General features: G+C 40.5%; 1 protein-coding gene across 4 annotated transcripts in view; it reads left to right on the top strand.

Annotated features, from left to right (window-relative positions):
• OSBPL3 (oxysterol binding protein like 3) overlaps positions 1-13,606 on the top strand; it is a 206,175-nt gene that overhangs the window by 151,062 nt on the left and 41,507 nt on the right. For 3 of the 4 annotated variants that reach the window (XM_079931187.1, XM_079931186.1, XM_079931185.1), the window contains 4 exons: positions 1,344-1,474; positions 4,810-4,917; positions 10,857-10,991; positions 11,847-11,940. In XM_079931187.1, coding sequence (XP_079787313.1) covers positions 1,344-1,474; positions 4,810-4,917; positions 10,857-10,991; positions 11,847-11,940 — 468 coding nt within the window. The remainder of the gene's footprint in view (positions 1-1,343; positions 1,475-4,809; positions 4,918-10,856; positions 10,992-11,846; positions 11,941-13,606) is intronic. The other variant, XM_079931188.1, reaches the window with a different exon arrangement.

Genomic DNA, 13,606 nt, shown 5'->3' with positions numbered 1-13,606 from the left:
TTAAACTTATAGACAAGTTGCAAGAATAATACAAAGAACTCTCATATGTCTTTTATCCAAATTCACCATTTTTAATATTGTGCTGCATTTATCTCTTTCTACACACACACACACGCGCACACACACACACACAGACATATATATATATATACACACACACATATGCAGATGTGTGTGCATTTATTTTTTCTCATCCATGTGAAAATAGGAATCAAACATCATGTTTTTTTTATGCCTTTATGCTATATGTATATTTCCTAAGAATAGGGGTATTCCGTTACTTAACCACAGTTTAGTTATGAAATTCAGGAATTTTAGCATTGAAACAGTACTTTTACCTATTCTGCCTTCCGTATTCAAATGTTGTCAATATCCAAATAACATCCCTTAATAGCTCTTTTCCCCTTCAGTACAGGCTCTAGTCTGTGGTCGTAGAGTGCATTTAGTTATCATGCCTCTTTAGTCTCCTATAATTAGGAGCAGTTCCTGAGTCTGTCTTTCTCGCTGATGAAGTTGACACTTTTGAAGAATGCAGGCCAATTTGAAAAAATAGGATGGTCCTCATTTTGGGGTTGTCTGATGTTTCCTCCTGAGCAGATTCAGATGGCCTATCTCTGGCTTGTGTACAACAAAAACAATAGTGTGTCTTTTTCAGGGTATCACACAAAGTCCCAAGGTACACGAAGTCCATCTGACTCTCACTAGTGATTAATTTTGGACACCTAGTTAAGGTGCTGTCTAGTTTCTCCTCTGCATCGTTACCATTTTCCTTCTGACAACCAATAAGTTCTGTTTTCAAACATTTCCAGTCTTTGGAGATACAAACAAAACTAAATGTTGATAGTTGAGAAGTATAGTCCTTTCAAGTGTCAAAATATCTTGGTGACAGCTCATAAAATCATGGAATTTTATAGTGGATAGGGACTTCGGAATTGACAAATAATGTGTGATTTTCAAATTTTTAATAGATCTTATTCCTTAGAGTAGTTTTAGGTTCATAGCAAATTGAACAAGAAGTAGAGTGTTCCCATACCCACTCCCCCATACATATATACATAACCTCCCCCGCTATCAGCATCCCACCAGAGTGGTCCATTTGTTAACCATCAATAAACCTACATTGAAACATCATTATCACCCTGAGTCCATGGTTTACATTAGGGTTCACTCTTGGTATTATATTTCAGATGTATTTTTTAAAGTCAATTAGGTGCACATTTGCTGGACGCAAAATATTCATGGCTGTTACTTTTCTAAGTTCTTTTATAAGAAATACATCTCTCTATATCTTGTTTTTAATTATGACTCTTTTATTCCTTTTTATAATGATTATATCTTTATAGTCTACTTCACTTTAAGGTCAGCTTTTAACACCATATCAACGGAGAGAGAGAAACTGAAGCAGCTGATGGAGCAGGATGTCTCTGTCTCCCCCTCTGCCCAGGTCCTTGGTCTGAAGCACGCCCTGTCATCTGTAAGTTACATGTCTGTGTCATGGAAATGCCTGGCAGTGTGTCCAGGCTCATGAACATTTTATATTTTCCATTGCCATGGTTATGTTGAAAATTCATGATTTCCAAGGTTGTGTTGAAAATTCATGAGAAAACCAAACACATTATCCAAATTACATTCTAACCTTTCATCAGATCTGCTTGTTCTCAACACCAAAGCTGAGCCTACTCGAAATCTTAGTAGCTAGTATTTCACTGAGCATTAGATACTCTGTTTGGTTTCCTCCTATTTATCTTGAGTTTTCTGTTTCTGTAAAGCTTTTGTTATATGTTTTTGTTTTAAATTTATTTATTTTTGGCTGCGTTGGGTCTTTGTTGCTGCGCGGGCTTCTCTCCAGTTGCGGCGAGCGGGGGCTACTCTTCGTTGCGGTGCGTGGGCTTCCCATTGCGGTGGCTTCTCTTGTTGCGGAGCACGAGCTCTAGGCGCACGGGCTTCAGTAATTGTGGCTTGCGGGCTCTAGAGCACAGGCTCAGCAGTTGTGGCACAGGGCTTAGTTGCTCTGCGGCATGTGGGATCTTCCCCGACCAGGGCTTGAACCCTTCTCCCCTGCATTGGCAGGTGGATTCTTACCCACTGTGCCACTAGGGAAGCTCTCGTTATATGGTTATCTTGACATTTGTTTGTTAATGCTTACAAAGTCTGACAGTCTGCAGATTTCCATACCTAAGACTTCACAGGCTTAGATTGACTTTCCGTATTGACAGGTACAGGCAACAGAGTGAAATTTTGAATTCACACTCTTCTCTGCTGCCCAGCATTGATCCTATCTACCTGTTTATACCACATCTCTTTCAAAGACAAAAAAGTGATTTGATTTGATAGTACAAACGTTCAGCTCCCACCTGCTCCCCCCATGGGCACAAAGAGATGTCATAAGGAGTGTCAGGCAATCATTGTGCCTTCATAACAACAGAAAAAATCACTGCCAAGCCCCAGATGTTTTTCAGTAAGCCGTCCTGTCATTCACTCTCTCTCCTTTTTTTTCATCGATTCCAGTTTATTCCTCAGAAGAGCTGGACTCCATTGAAGTGCAGTATCCTAGAACTCTGTTTTGAATAGCTGACAATGTCTGGCTATTATCTCTGTATCTATAAAAAATCTGGAGAACTTTTAAAAGAACATACTTATTTGCTCCTACTCTTTGCTTGTATGTGGAACACTTATTGTGAAAAGGGGGAGAGTGCGTGCACACATGTGAAATTACCATCTGAAGCAATACTGAACTTTCTATGTAGGGTCAGGTAGGGGAGATGAATTTTAGGATTTTGTTTTCAGAAGCCAATTCAGGCAGTGAGAGAACTAGAAAATACCCACCAATGTTTTCTACTCATTATATTACTGAGAAAAGTAAAGCAATGCTTTTGGTGTAACGTTAATGGTAAATACATTACCAGTGGTACATACTGTCATTGTAAGATACTTAAGGAATATTCGCTCAGTTGAATATTTCCAGTAGGTTATCTTTGAACGAAATAAAAAATAACATAGATTTACTCCATGTTTAGAGTCTTAATGTTGTAGACCCAGAGATAGAAACGCCCCTTTTGGATTGTAGTGGACAGCCAGCCACACACTGGGTGCTGCTTTGGTTTGAGGGAAGCAGGGTGGTTTTCTTCTTTTTCTTTTTTTAAGTTTATTTTTTAGTGGTAAAAGCATTTCTTATTGTTCCCAGTAGGGTGACCTTTAGTGCACTTAGAAGGTACCTCTGATGGGCTCCCCAAAGTCCTTTTCACTGTCGTCTTCCTGTCCCCTGCCCTCCTCCTGTGGAGGTCTGGCCTCATTAATCTGCTGGTCTGGTAGAGGCCATGAGACCCACCTGGCCATGATATCCTAGTCCAGAGTCACTACCTTCTCTAAGGAGTTCTCCCTCACCCATGGTAAGGATTTTGGAAACTTAAGATAAAACAGAATGATCCTTTCCTTTTTGTCTTGGATTCCTGATTAAATTCAAGACTTGTTTTTTAAAAATAAGAATTTTAGAGTTATCTCAGGGCTATCAGAATGAATATGTTTCTGCTGTATGTGCAATCTTTGTGTTTTTCTTTCTTCTGCCTGTGGCTTACAAAGGAAAGAGAAGCTACTAAAATAGCACATTTTTCAGACCATATGGAGATTCTAGCCAGTGGTATAGATTCTAGCCACTTACACTAAGACGCCAGCAACATATTGGCCAAAGTGAATGCCCGGTAGAGGTTATTAGATGTAGTTGTGTGATTTAAGAAACATTTACTCAGTGTTTCCTAAATGACCCTTGAGAATTTCCCGATAACCCTTTCCATCTGTGAGTACTAAAAAATAAAGCCAAAATTCTTGTTTGAGATCCAGGCAGTGGGTAAATATAGACATCATTCTATGCTCTCAGCAGCTAGACCCTGTGGGCCCTGATGGATGGGAAAGGCTCTGAGCTTCTCAGAAGAGAGTCAGGAAGACAGACAGACAGGATGGATCTGTGTACAAGCACCTGGGGAGCTGACTGTGGGAGTGTGTGTGGGTGAATCAGATGAAGTTGTCCCTTTCTAAAAACAGATCATCTGGAGAACAGTTGGTCACAGGGGATACCAGCATGAAAGAAACACCTTCCTTTACTCTCCTAGTTGGGAGGATGGGCTAGGGAATCACACCTGTCCAGGGAGAAATAAGAGATCTGGGTGGGCTGACATGAGCTCACATCTCATAGCCCCCTTCCCAGGGCCCTGGTCCTTAGCCCTTACCCAGGTAAGTAAGCTCTTTTTTTTTTTTTTTTTTAAATAAACTATCTTAGTCATGAAGAATGAATATAAAGCAATGAATACCTATATTGTAAAACAGTAAAATTAATCCTCCACAAAATCTTCTCAGCACACTTCCTAAGATCCAATTCAACTAGTGTGATAATTAAATAACATTAAAATATGTCCAATCGTAAGGGGTAAGAGCAGCATTTTTACTGAAGGTGAGAGAGAGAAGCTTGGGATCTTTAGAGGGAGGTAGTCAGAGTCTAAAGGCAGCTCGGAAGGAGGAGGGGCCGAGAAACCTCGAGTAATAAAAGCTGTAGGTGTTTGTGATTTCCTTCTCCACCGAAAGGAAAGCCTTACTAACCCTACTTCCATCCCTGGAAATGAGATTCGAGGAGGGCCTCCGTTTCCAGTGTTTAATATCTTGTATCTGCCAGGCATCTCCGGGGTATCCTGTTGGATAACATTCAAGAAAAATAGTCGAGGAAGTGCCCCCGAGGGCTCCGCCACACTGGGCCCGCTGCTGTGCTTTTCTGAAACATCCATTTATTAACGGAGCCCCACTATTTTTAACGTGTTCCAGGCCCTAGCACAAAACACAGATCTTAAAGAACGCTTATGCAGAATCCATGCTGAGTCTCTGCTCCTCGACCGCCCAGTTGCTGCCAAGTCGGGTGATCGTCTGGCAGAGGTGGGTAATGTCGCCGCGCCTTGTCCCCGCAGGCCTCCCTGCTGCCCCTGGGAGTTGTGCTTCCCTCACCACGGGCAGCTGAGGATTCCAAGGCTTCCTTGAAAGTATGCTGCTAGCTGCATTTCTAAACTGCTTTTTCCCCCTGGAACTCTTCCTCCCTTTGTACTTCTTTACCCCATTTTCCTCCTAAGGATCACCCTTTTCTCTTGATATTACTGGAGTGGGGACTGTGCAGAGACAAATGTTTTCTCCTGTTACTTCTGAAAAAACCCTCACTTTCTCCAACCTATAGCATCCCAGTTCCCAGCCAGCTTCTTTTGCTCCCTCTCTGAGAACCACTGTCCTATTTCTATGTGGCTGTTTCCTTCTCCCTTTCCTGTGATTACCCTCAGAGGGGGAGAATTATTACAGTTGAGTGTCTTGGTCAGTTCATAGTATGTTAAAAATGTCTGTTCTCAAGACTTGGGATGTTTATCCAAAATATTCTTTGACTGTGTTTAAAATGAGGAAGTTCAGAAAAATACAAGTGGATTACTTGAAAAAATCAGTAGAAAAGGGTAATGAAGGTCAAAATTGTTTTTAGCAATCTCTTACGTTTATATGCCTGCCTCAATTGTGCTAAATTTTTCATTAACAAATGTATTAGAGTGAGTGCATTAAAAAAAAAAAAAAAAAGGAAGGTCAGGTACAAGAGGTGGGCATTGTAGATTTTTTAAAGGAGTTTCTAATGTTTAATCTTAATCCATCGTCCTCCTTTTTCTGTCCTCAAAGAAAACAAAAGCCTGACACAATTCCTTTACTCCTTGGAAAGTTGTTGTGTCAGGCGACAGGAAGATTAGATGCTGGAATCAATCAGACTGAAAGGCCCAGGCATCCACCTTCATGTGAAGCACAGGCTGTGTCCTGAGCTGATGGGACCCTTTTCTGATGAGGGTGGTACCCTCTCTCCGCAGGGCTGGAGGACCTCTTATTACTTCTGAGATACATGTCAGTGGTTGACCATGAAATTCTGCATCTTCCCTGCCCCCAAGAGATCTTTTCAATCACCTTATTTATTTTTTAAATTTTTATTAGAGTTGATTTACAATGTTGTGTTAGTTTCAGGTGTACAGCAAAGTGAATCAGTTGTACATATACATTTATCCTTTAGCCCAGACCCAAACTGAATCCCCTGCAAGACTGAGCACCTAAACATTATCTAAAGGGGCCTTCATTTCAGGCCTAGGCAAAGAAACATGCTTACCAGGAGGGCTGTCTCTGAATCTGGTGATACAGGTTTGCTGTATCAGGGCTGAGTCACTGAGGCCAGCCGTCACTCAGGGTGGCTTGCTGCCAAACGCAATGGCATTCTGTGGGGTTTGGTGCCCGCTTCCAGGCAGCACTTAACTTTGAAATTATCACCTAATTACGTTAGTTTATTTAACAAGCCATTAAATAGATAAATGGCAAGTTGACCCTTCATTTATGGTTCTGTAAATTTATAGTCAATGCGTACGTACCCTTGGGACTATTTACATTTGGGAAAGGAAACCAAAATCACAGGTCTTTTAAAATGCATGCTTTTAAATTGATCTCACAAGTAATGCACCTGAAGGCTTAAATGCTGTACATTGTCTTTGAAGAGGAGTGATAACATCCCTCAAAGCTCACAGCTTCCAAAACAGCCTGCTAGTGTCTCGAATTGATGATTTGCTTGTCTCACTGATCTAGTTCCTCTTTCAGTGATTTTCTGTTTTCCGTGTTTTATCCTGCTTTTCACAGAGTGTGAAAAGGAAAGGCTGACTTTCACAGTATGGGAAAAGTCATTGTTGCCCTCAGGAAATAAGAGAGTGAGTGGAAATGGCCTCCCCAGAGCCTGAAAGCTCGACTCCAATGTCCTTTCCTTGGGTAGCTCACAGGCTTCTCAAACACTGTGGGAATGACAGTTCCCACACTGGGGTCAGCCCAGGGTGCTCTGTTTTTAGGCCCTCTTACTTTCTTTGCTTCCCTTCTGTTACCTTTTAGCTGCACAAATTACCCATCTTTGGTGTTCTAAAATCTACCTGGATTCTAAAATCTCCCCTCCTATCAAAAGTTACTCTCATATCCTATCAAGTCCTTCTATTTTAAATTTCTGAATCTGAACATTTACTATTATGAAGTATGAGTGCTTAGATTATTTTATGTTATTTTAGACTCCAAATGAAAGGCCAAGTGACTTTCGGGATAATATCCTACTAAATCTAAAGTCCATTTAAGAGACCAAACAAGCAAGAACTTGAAAGAAAACTCTAAAACAAGACTTTTGATTCTTTTAATTGCTCGTTTGCTGTATTCCATGTGCACTTAAATGCATTGTCTCACAAAATCCTAACCACAGCTCTATGAGGTAGGTGACGGTGGTTTCATTTTAGAGACAAGGAAACTAAAGCCCAGATCCGGGAAGATCCCACATGCTACGAAGCAACTAAGCCCGTGCTCCACAACTACTGAGCCTGCGCTCTAGAGCCTGTGAGCCACAACTACTGAGCCTGCGTGCCACGACTACGGAAGCCTGCGTGCCTAGAGCCCGTGCTCCACAGCAACAGAAGCCACCGCAATGAGAGGCCCACGCACCTCAACGAAGAGTAGACCCCGCTCGCTGCAACTAGAGAAAGCCCATGGGCAGCAACAAAGACCCAACGCAGCCAAAAAATTAAAAAAAAAAAAAATAATAAATAAATCTTTCCATTGCACACTAAAATGAATCACTAATGAATGAAATTCAAACTGAAAAATATTGATTTAAATGTTTAACAAATGGCTAGAGTAGGGAGGACTTCCTAAATGTGGAAGCAATAGAAAAAATTACAAAAGAAATGTTGACTAGATTTGGATTTTTTTTTTTTTTTTTTGGGGGGTACGAGGGCCTCTCACTGTTGTGGCCTCTCCCGTTGCAGAGCACAGGCTTAGGACGCGCAGGCTCAGCGGCCATGGCTCACGAGTGCAGCCGCTCCGCGGCATGTGGGATCTTCCCGGACCGGGGCACGAACCCGTGTCCCCTGCATCGGCAGGCGGACTCTCAACCACTGCGCCACCAGGGAAGCCCTGCCTTAAACATTTTTAATAATTACTTCTGAGAACTGATTATAAGAAATAATGACATACGAGCAAGACACATTTGCAAACGTGTTCACCATCTTTACAAATTTGGAAACACCCTTAATTTCCAATAAATGACATGGTTACTCTGTGACACACATATATAGTAAATCTATCAAGTAAAGTTCATTGTCTCAGAGAAATTTTAGCAGCCTAGGGAGAAGTTCACAATATAATGTTAAGTGAATGTGGCAGACTAAATAAAGACTAAGTACAGTGTGATCCCAGTTTTTCAAACTAAAAAAAAATCTATATACAAATATTTTAATACAAAAAATACACTGACAGGTTAATAGGGGCCACATCTGGGTGATGGATTTTAAGTGATATTTATGTTATTTACATCTTTCTGTATTTTCTATTTTGAGCACGTACTACCTTTATCCTCAGAACAAGTGTTAATTTAATTTTTTTTTTTTAAACATCTTTACTGGAGTATAACTGCTTTGCAATGGTGTGTTAGTTTCTGCTTTATAACAAAGTGAATCAGCTATACATATACATATATCCCCATATCTCTTCCCTCTTGCGTCTCCCTCCCACCCTCCCTATCCCACCCCTCTAGGTGGTCACAAAGCTGATCTCCCTGTCCTATGTGGCTGCTTCCTACTAGCTATCTATTTTACATTTGGTAAATATGTGTATTTATGTGTATATATGTCCATGTCACTGAAGTTATGGTGCAATGTTGTTTGGAGGAAATTTATAAAATTAGATAGATAGATGACAACTATTTCAAAACAAAGCAAAGCTATATGTATAAAAAGGATTGGAGAGAAATGTATCAAAATGCCTATAGTGGTTGATTTAGTGTGATGGGATTATGCGTGTTCCCTTCCCTCCTTTTTGTCTATCTTTTTGTAATGTAAAAAAAAGATAAACGACCACTTATACCTTACAGACTTGAGGGGATATGATTAAATTGAACTGACTAGATTAATATTTTAATACATGAGGTCCTGGGCTGTGCAGGACACTGGGCTGAGGGCTGGAGGCTCCTGCAGTCCTGTTGAGTTTTCGGTGACTATCAATAGGAAGTTGCTGGAGTAATGGAACAGCAGAAAGGGCTGGGGCCAGGCGTGCTATTTTCACTGTTGATCAGGCAAGAAATCCTCCTGACCCATCAGCCTAGGAAGAAGAAATACAGAAAGAGCCAGAGCGACTATTAATAAATTAATGAGGAGAACAAGTAAATAAATCATTAGAGTCTTATGTGGCAGTGACACAGCAAAGACACAGGACTGTTCTGTTGTTTCAGTGAACATTAAGGGAGCTCAGTTATTCATTACCACGTCTCCTCTTTTGAGGAGAGAGACCTTTCCTTTAAAGGTGACAGATGTGATGCTTATTTATAGATCCTAAGTGATCTTGTTTGTTAGCATGGAGAAGAAGCCTGCTTTTCAAAAGGCTGTAGGGATATTAAAATGGGTAGGATCTTTCAATGAATACCTTGTCTAGAAGAGAAAGGGATACAATGTGTTCCTGAAGTAAACATTCCATAAAGAGACCATTTGACCTTTATTAATGATGAACGTCTGCTGGGGCCCTCCTGTTAGAGCATCTCCATTTTATGAGGCTGAGGAGTGTGTCCTGAACTCATAAAACTTCTGGGAAAGATATAATATGCGTTAACATTTGTTTCCCAAATTATTCTGCGACTCATTTATCCAATACATAAGGATATATAAGCAGCTCCTTTATCAGCCCCGTGAGAAATGTGAGCTGTCAGGAAGTTCAGGTGACAGTCTTCTCTGATTCAAAGGAATCAAATCATGTCGTCCTCAGTATGTTCTCATTCCTCAAGGTCTAGTTAGGCATCACCTCTTCTGTGAAGCCCTCCCCAACCAAAGCCCCCCTAATAGAATCAACCTCTCCTTCCTGTCCGCTTCTGTAGCGCTTTCTGTTCCATCGTCTTGGGCTCATGTGTGTTGGATGCGCCCTCTACACCACTTACTCGGACCAAAAACCTTGTCTTATTCATCATCGTATCCCGCCATGACAGGCACAATGCAGTTGCTCAATTTCTTGAGTTAAATTGAATTTTCACTTGCAAATAGCATATAAAACATATTCCCAAAGTATTTAGGTCCTTTCCAGAGGAAAAGTCCAGACTCAGTGACTCAAGGGATGGAGGGCCAGCAAGAGGAGAAAATCCCTATATTCTATTGTGTTGTTTGCAGAGAGGGTGGGAAGGGGATTGGGGACTTCCTTCCCTTGCAGCCTGTGTGGTTGGAGAGAGACAGACAAAGAGAATTTATCTCATTCATCCATGAATAATGAATGATCTACCACCAGGGGCACTTCTGGACCGAAACACACTGTTTATTTGTCAAGGGACGCCTCATGAGCAGCACACTGGCCTCTGCGAGAGAATTGAGGCAGAAGAAAGCTGTGTTGCTCTGAACCAGCCATGCAAGGACATGCATTGAGTACAATTCAGAGGAAATTTTAGGATGAAAAGAAACATCCTGCAGTGGTAGAGAATAAGAGGATATGATTCAGAGAGTGTTGGAATTTTTCCCGTCTTAAGTGGAATAAAAACTGACCTGCACAGTCTTTTTTTGCTTTGAGGTTTGTTGTGTGTGCCTGAGCTGTGATAGTGCCTGTAAACAAGGTGCCCATTTGGGGGAGACCTAGGCTTTTCACCGTGTTTTGTGTGAGGTTTGCTTCTCCTCAACTTTGAACCTGCCCTCTGTTTTGAGCCGCCTGTTTGCCTGGGCCTGTGACCGTGTGTATTGTGCAGCAAAATCAGTTGTTTATTTTGCTTCTCTTGAGACTGTTTCTAAATATATGCATTTTTGGTTTTGTGTTTCAAATAGGAAAACTCCAGAGATGACAATCGAACTCTGGTCCATCAGCTTTCCAACGAAAGCAGGCTCTCCATCACTGACTCTCTTTCAGAGTTTTTTGATGCACAGGAAGTTCTGTTGTCTCCAAGCTCTTCAGAAAATGAGGTTTGACCACTGTTTTCAGTTAGGTGCCTCGAAAATCTCTTTTGCTGCTTTACCTGTTCAGTAAATACCCATATTTAGAAACACTAAACTCAATGGCTCCTTTTTATCATTACATTCTGAGGATCTTCTTATAACTCATACCTCAAAAAGCATAAACAGATACAAGATCTTCGGGAACAAAAATTATGGAAGTAGGTGTTGGGCACATCCTGGTTTCTGTTACTTGATTTGTTATACCTCTTTTCAATTGTAGGTTAATGATTTTGACTATTAGCTGTTTGATAATGTATTATTTCCACTACAGGGTCAGAAGTTAGCACCTTGTATATTTTCTCCTCATTGAATTTGCTCTATAGTAATTTATAATATAATTATGGTTATTATAGTTATTATAATATGGTTGTTATAATTAATTTATAATTATGTTCTGAGTGTGAGTACTGATCATTTTACCCCTTCGGTATAGAAGTTCTCATATTTTTTATCCATTAATTTCCATAGAAGATACTTTTATTCACAGATAGTTAAAAGACAATTTGTAACTCTTTCTAGTCAAACGCTAACAAATTCTGAAAAAGCAGTCAGAATTAATAAGAATTTTTATAATAACTAAAATCTGGGGTTTACATGTGTTTTCCTTGTGAGAATGAATCACGAATGTATAAGAATTTTAATAACATATTTTCTGTGAGTATCCCCTAGGCAGACTGGTGTATGGGCCTTTCTGAAAACAGCATCCAAAATCATTTCTATAGGTTTATAATGTGTGGTCTAAAATATTTGATCATTTGAAGTAAAGGCTTTATGAAATCTGGCTTGTCTACTCTAATGTATATTATTTCTTCTTTCCCATAGATGTCTGAAGATGATTCATATGTCAGTGACATAAGTGACAACCTTTCCTTAGATAATCTCAGTAATGATTTAGATAATGAGAGACAGACTTTGGGTAAGATTTAAATTGTTTGATCTCTGAGTGTTTGGATCTTTACAGAATACTAGTAAGCATGCATAGGGTACCTGCTGCAAACAGAGAACTTAGCAAGTTCTGCATCAGAAACTTAAGACATGGTCCCCACCCTCAAAGTTTTATAATCTAGGTGGGACATGGCACTCACATGTGAAAAATTTATTCATTCAAATACATTTGTTGGCTAGTGCAAATTTCTATTTTATAAAGTAAGGTTATACCAATTATCATATAAATATCAAAAATTAATACTACAGATGTTCCTTATTTGGTTCAACGTTCTCTCTGCAAACATATTAGAATATAGCTTTTTTCCTTTAGGTTTCTAGTGGTTTTCATAGTTTAGGAATTCAATAGCACTTGTATTGTAAAAGGTCTGATCTAAGCGGTAATTTAGCTTCCGATTCTTCAAGATAACGCATTTGAGAGTTAACAAACTGCTCCCCCTGTGGGGGTAGGGCTTAAGGTACCCTGAGATGTCCCTTTATTACTGGTTGAACCCAAGACTGAAAATGATGCCCAGGAAATGTTAGTTGGGACCGTGGCGGGTACCTGGAATGTCTGCTATCTCCAAACAGCTCGGATTTAGGAGTTCAGTAAGCAGACTGAAGCCTGTTTAGGAAGGTGACCTATCCTTAAGAAGAATCTGCCCATTGGACAGGTCTCTATATGAGTCCTGCAGCATCAAATACTCCCAGTCTTGGTACTCAGCATGCCTGGGGTCTCTAGATTTATCTATGCCAGAACACCACATATTTTTATATCTACATGGAAGACAAGGACCACATCAGTTCCTTTTTGATGTATCAGTGCTTGCCAGCTCAGTACGTATGTGAAATACGATGATGATGAGTTGTTATCTGAATGTCAAAAAGCCTACTCTTTGGGGGACTACAAAAAAGGCAGGTAAATTTACTGTTCTCTGAAAGAATATCCTTTCAGCATCACACCTGCTAGAAGTCAGAAGCTCATTATGCTCTGTATCTTCCTTGAATTGTTTCTGGAGAGATTAATCCTTTGGTGGAAAAGTCTGAGAACCAGTGATTTAAAGGCAAAGACCAGTAATATAGGAGCACGTTCATGCGCTACTTGTTTTCGTAGAAAAATAAGGAGGCGAATTGAAAGAGAAACGAGGAGGCATCACTTATTCCCTTGGCAAACAACACACACACACACACACACACACACACACACACACACACACACACACACACACACACACACACACTAAATGGGAACTCTCATTGTGGATGAAGAAGACGAACAAATGCTGAAGTCCTCCTTCTGTTTGAGGCCTTAGGGAGGGGGCCAAGAGGAACAGAGGTGTAGAGGTTCAGAGGTCGAAGTTGGGAACAGAGGACTTGCCCCCGAACCTAAGACCACAGCTGTGCTGAGTTGACACCAGCCAGGAAAAGCATATAAGAGGTGAAGGCTGTCTCTCTGTCTTATTCCACAGCCATTTTGCTAGATTACTGACCAACATTTTCTTGGCTTGAACAAACACTGGGCCAAACCGAGCTTTCTTCTTTGGCAGTATTTGGAAGATTAGATTTCTGCACATCAGTACTCTACTGAAAAGATTGTATGTAGAAATAAACTTTGCATTTTAGGACACAGTATTGCCTACAGAAGGAAATAGGATTTA

Source organism: Stenella coeruleoalba (assembly GCF_951394435.1).
Source record: "Stenella coeruleoalba genome assembly, chromosome: 9".
In the NCBI taxonomy this organism is placed as follows: Eukaryota; Metazoa; Chordata; class Mammalia; order Artiodactyla; family Delphinidae; genus Stenella; species Stenella coeruleoalba.
The sequence above is the reverse complement of the archived record's forward strand: the minus strand, read 5'-3'. Positions and strand labels throughout refer to the sequence as shown.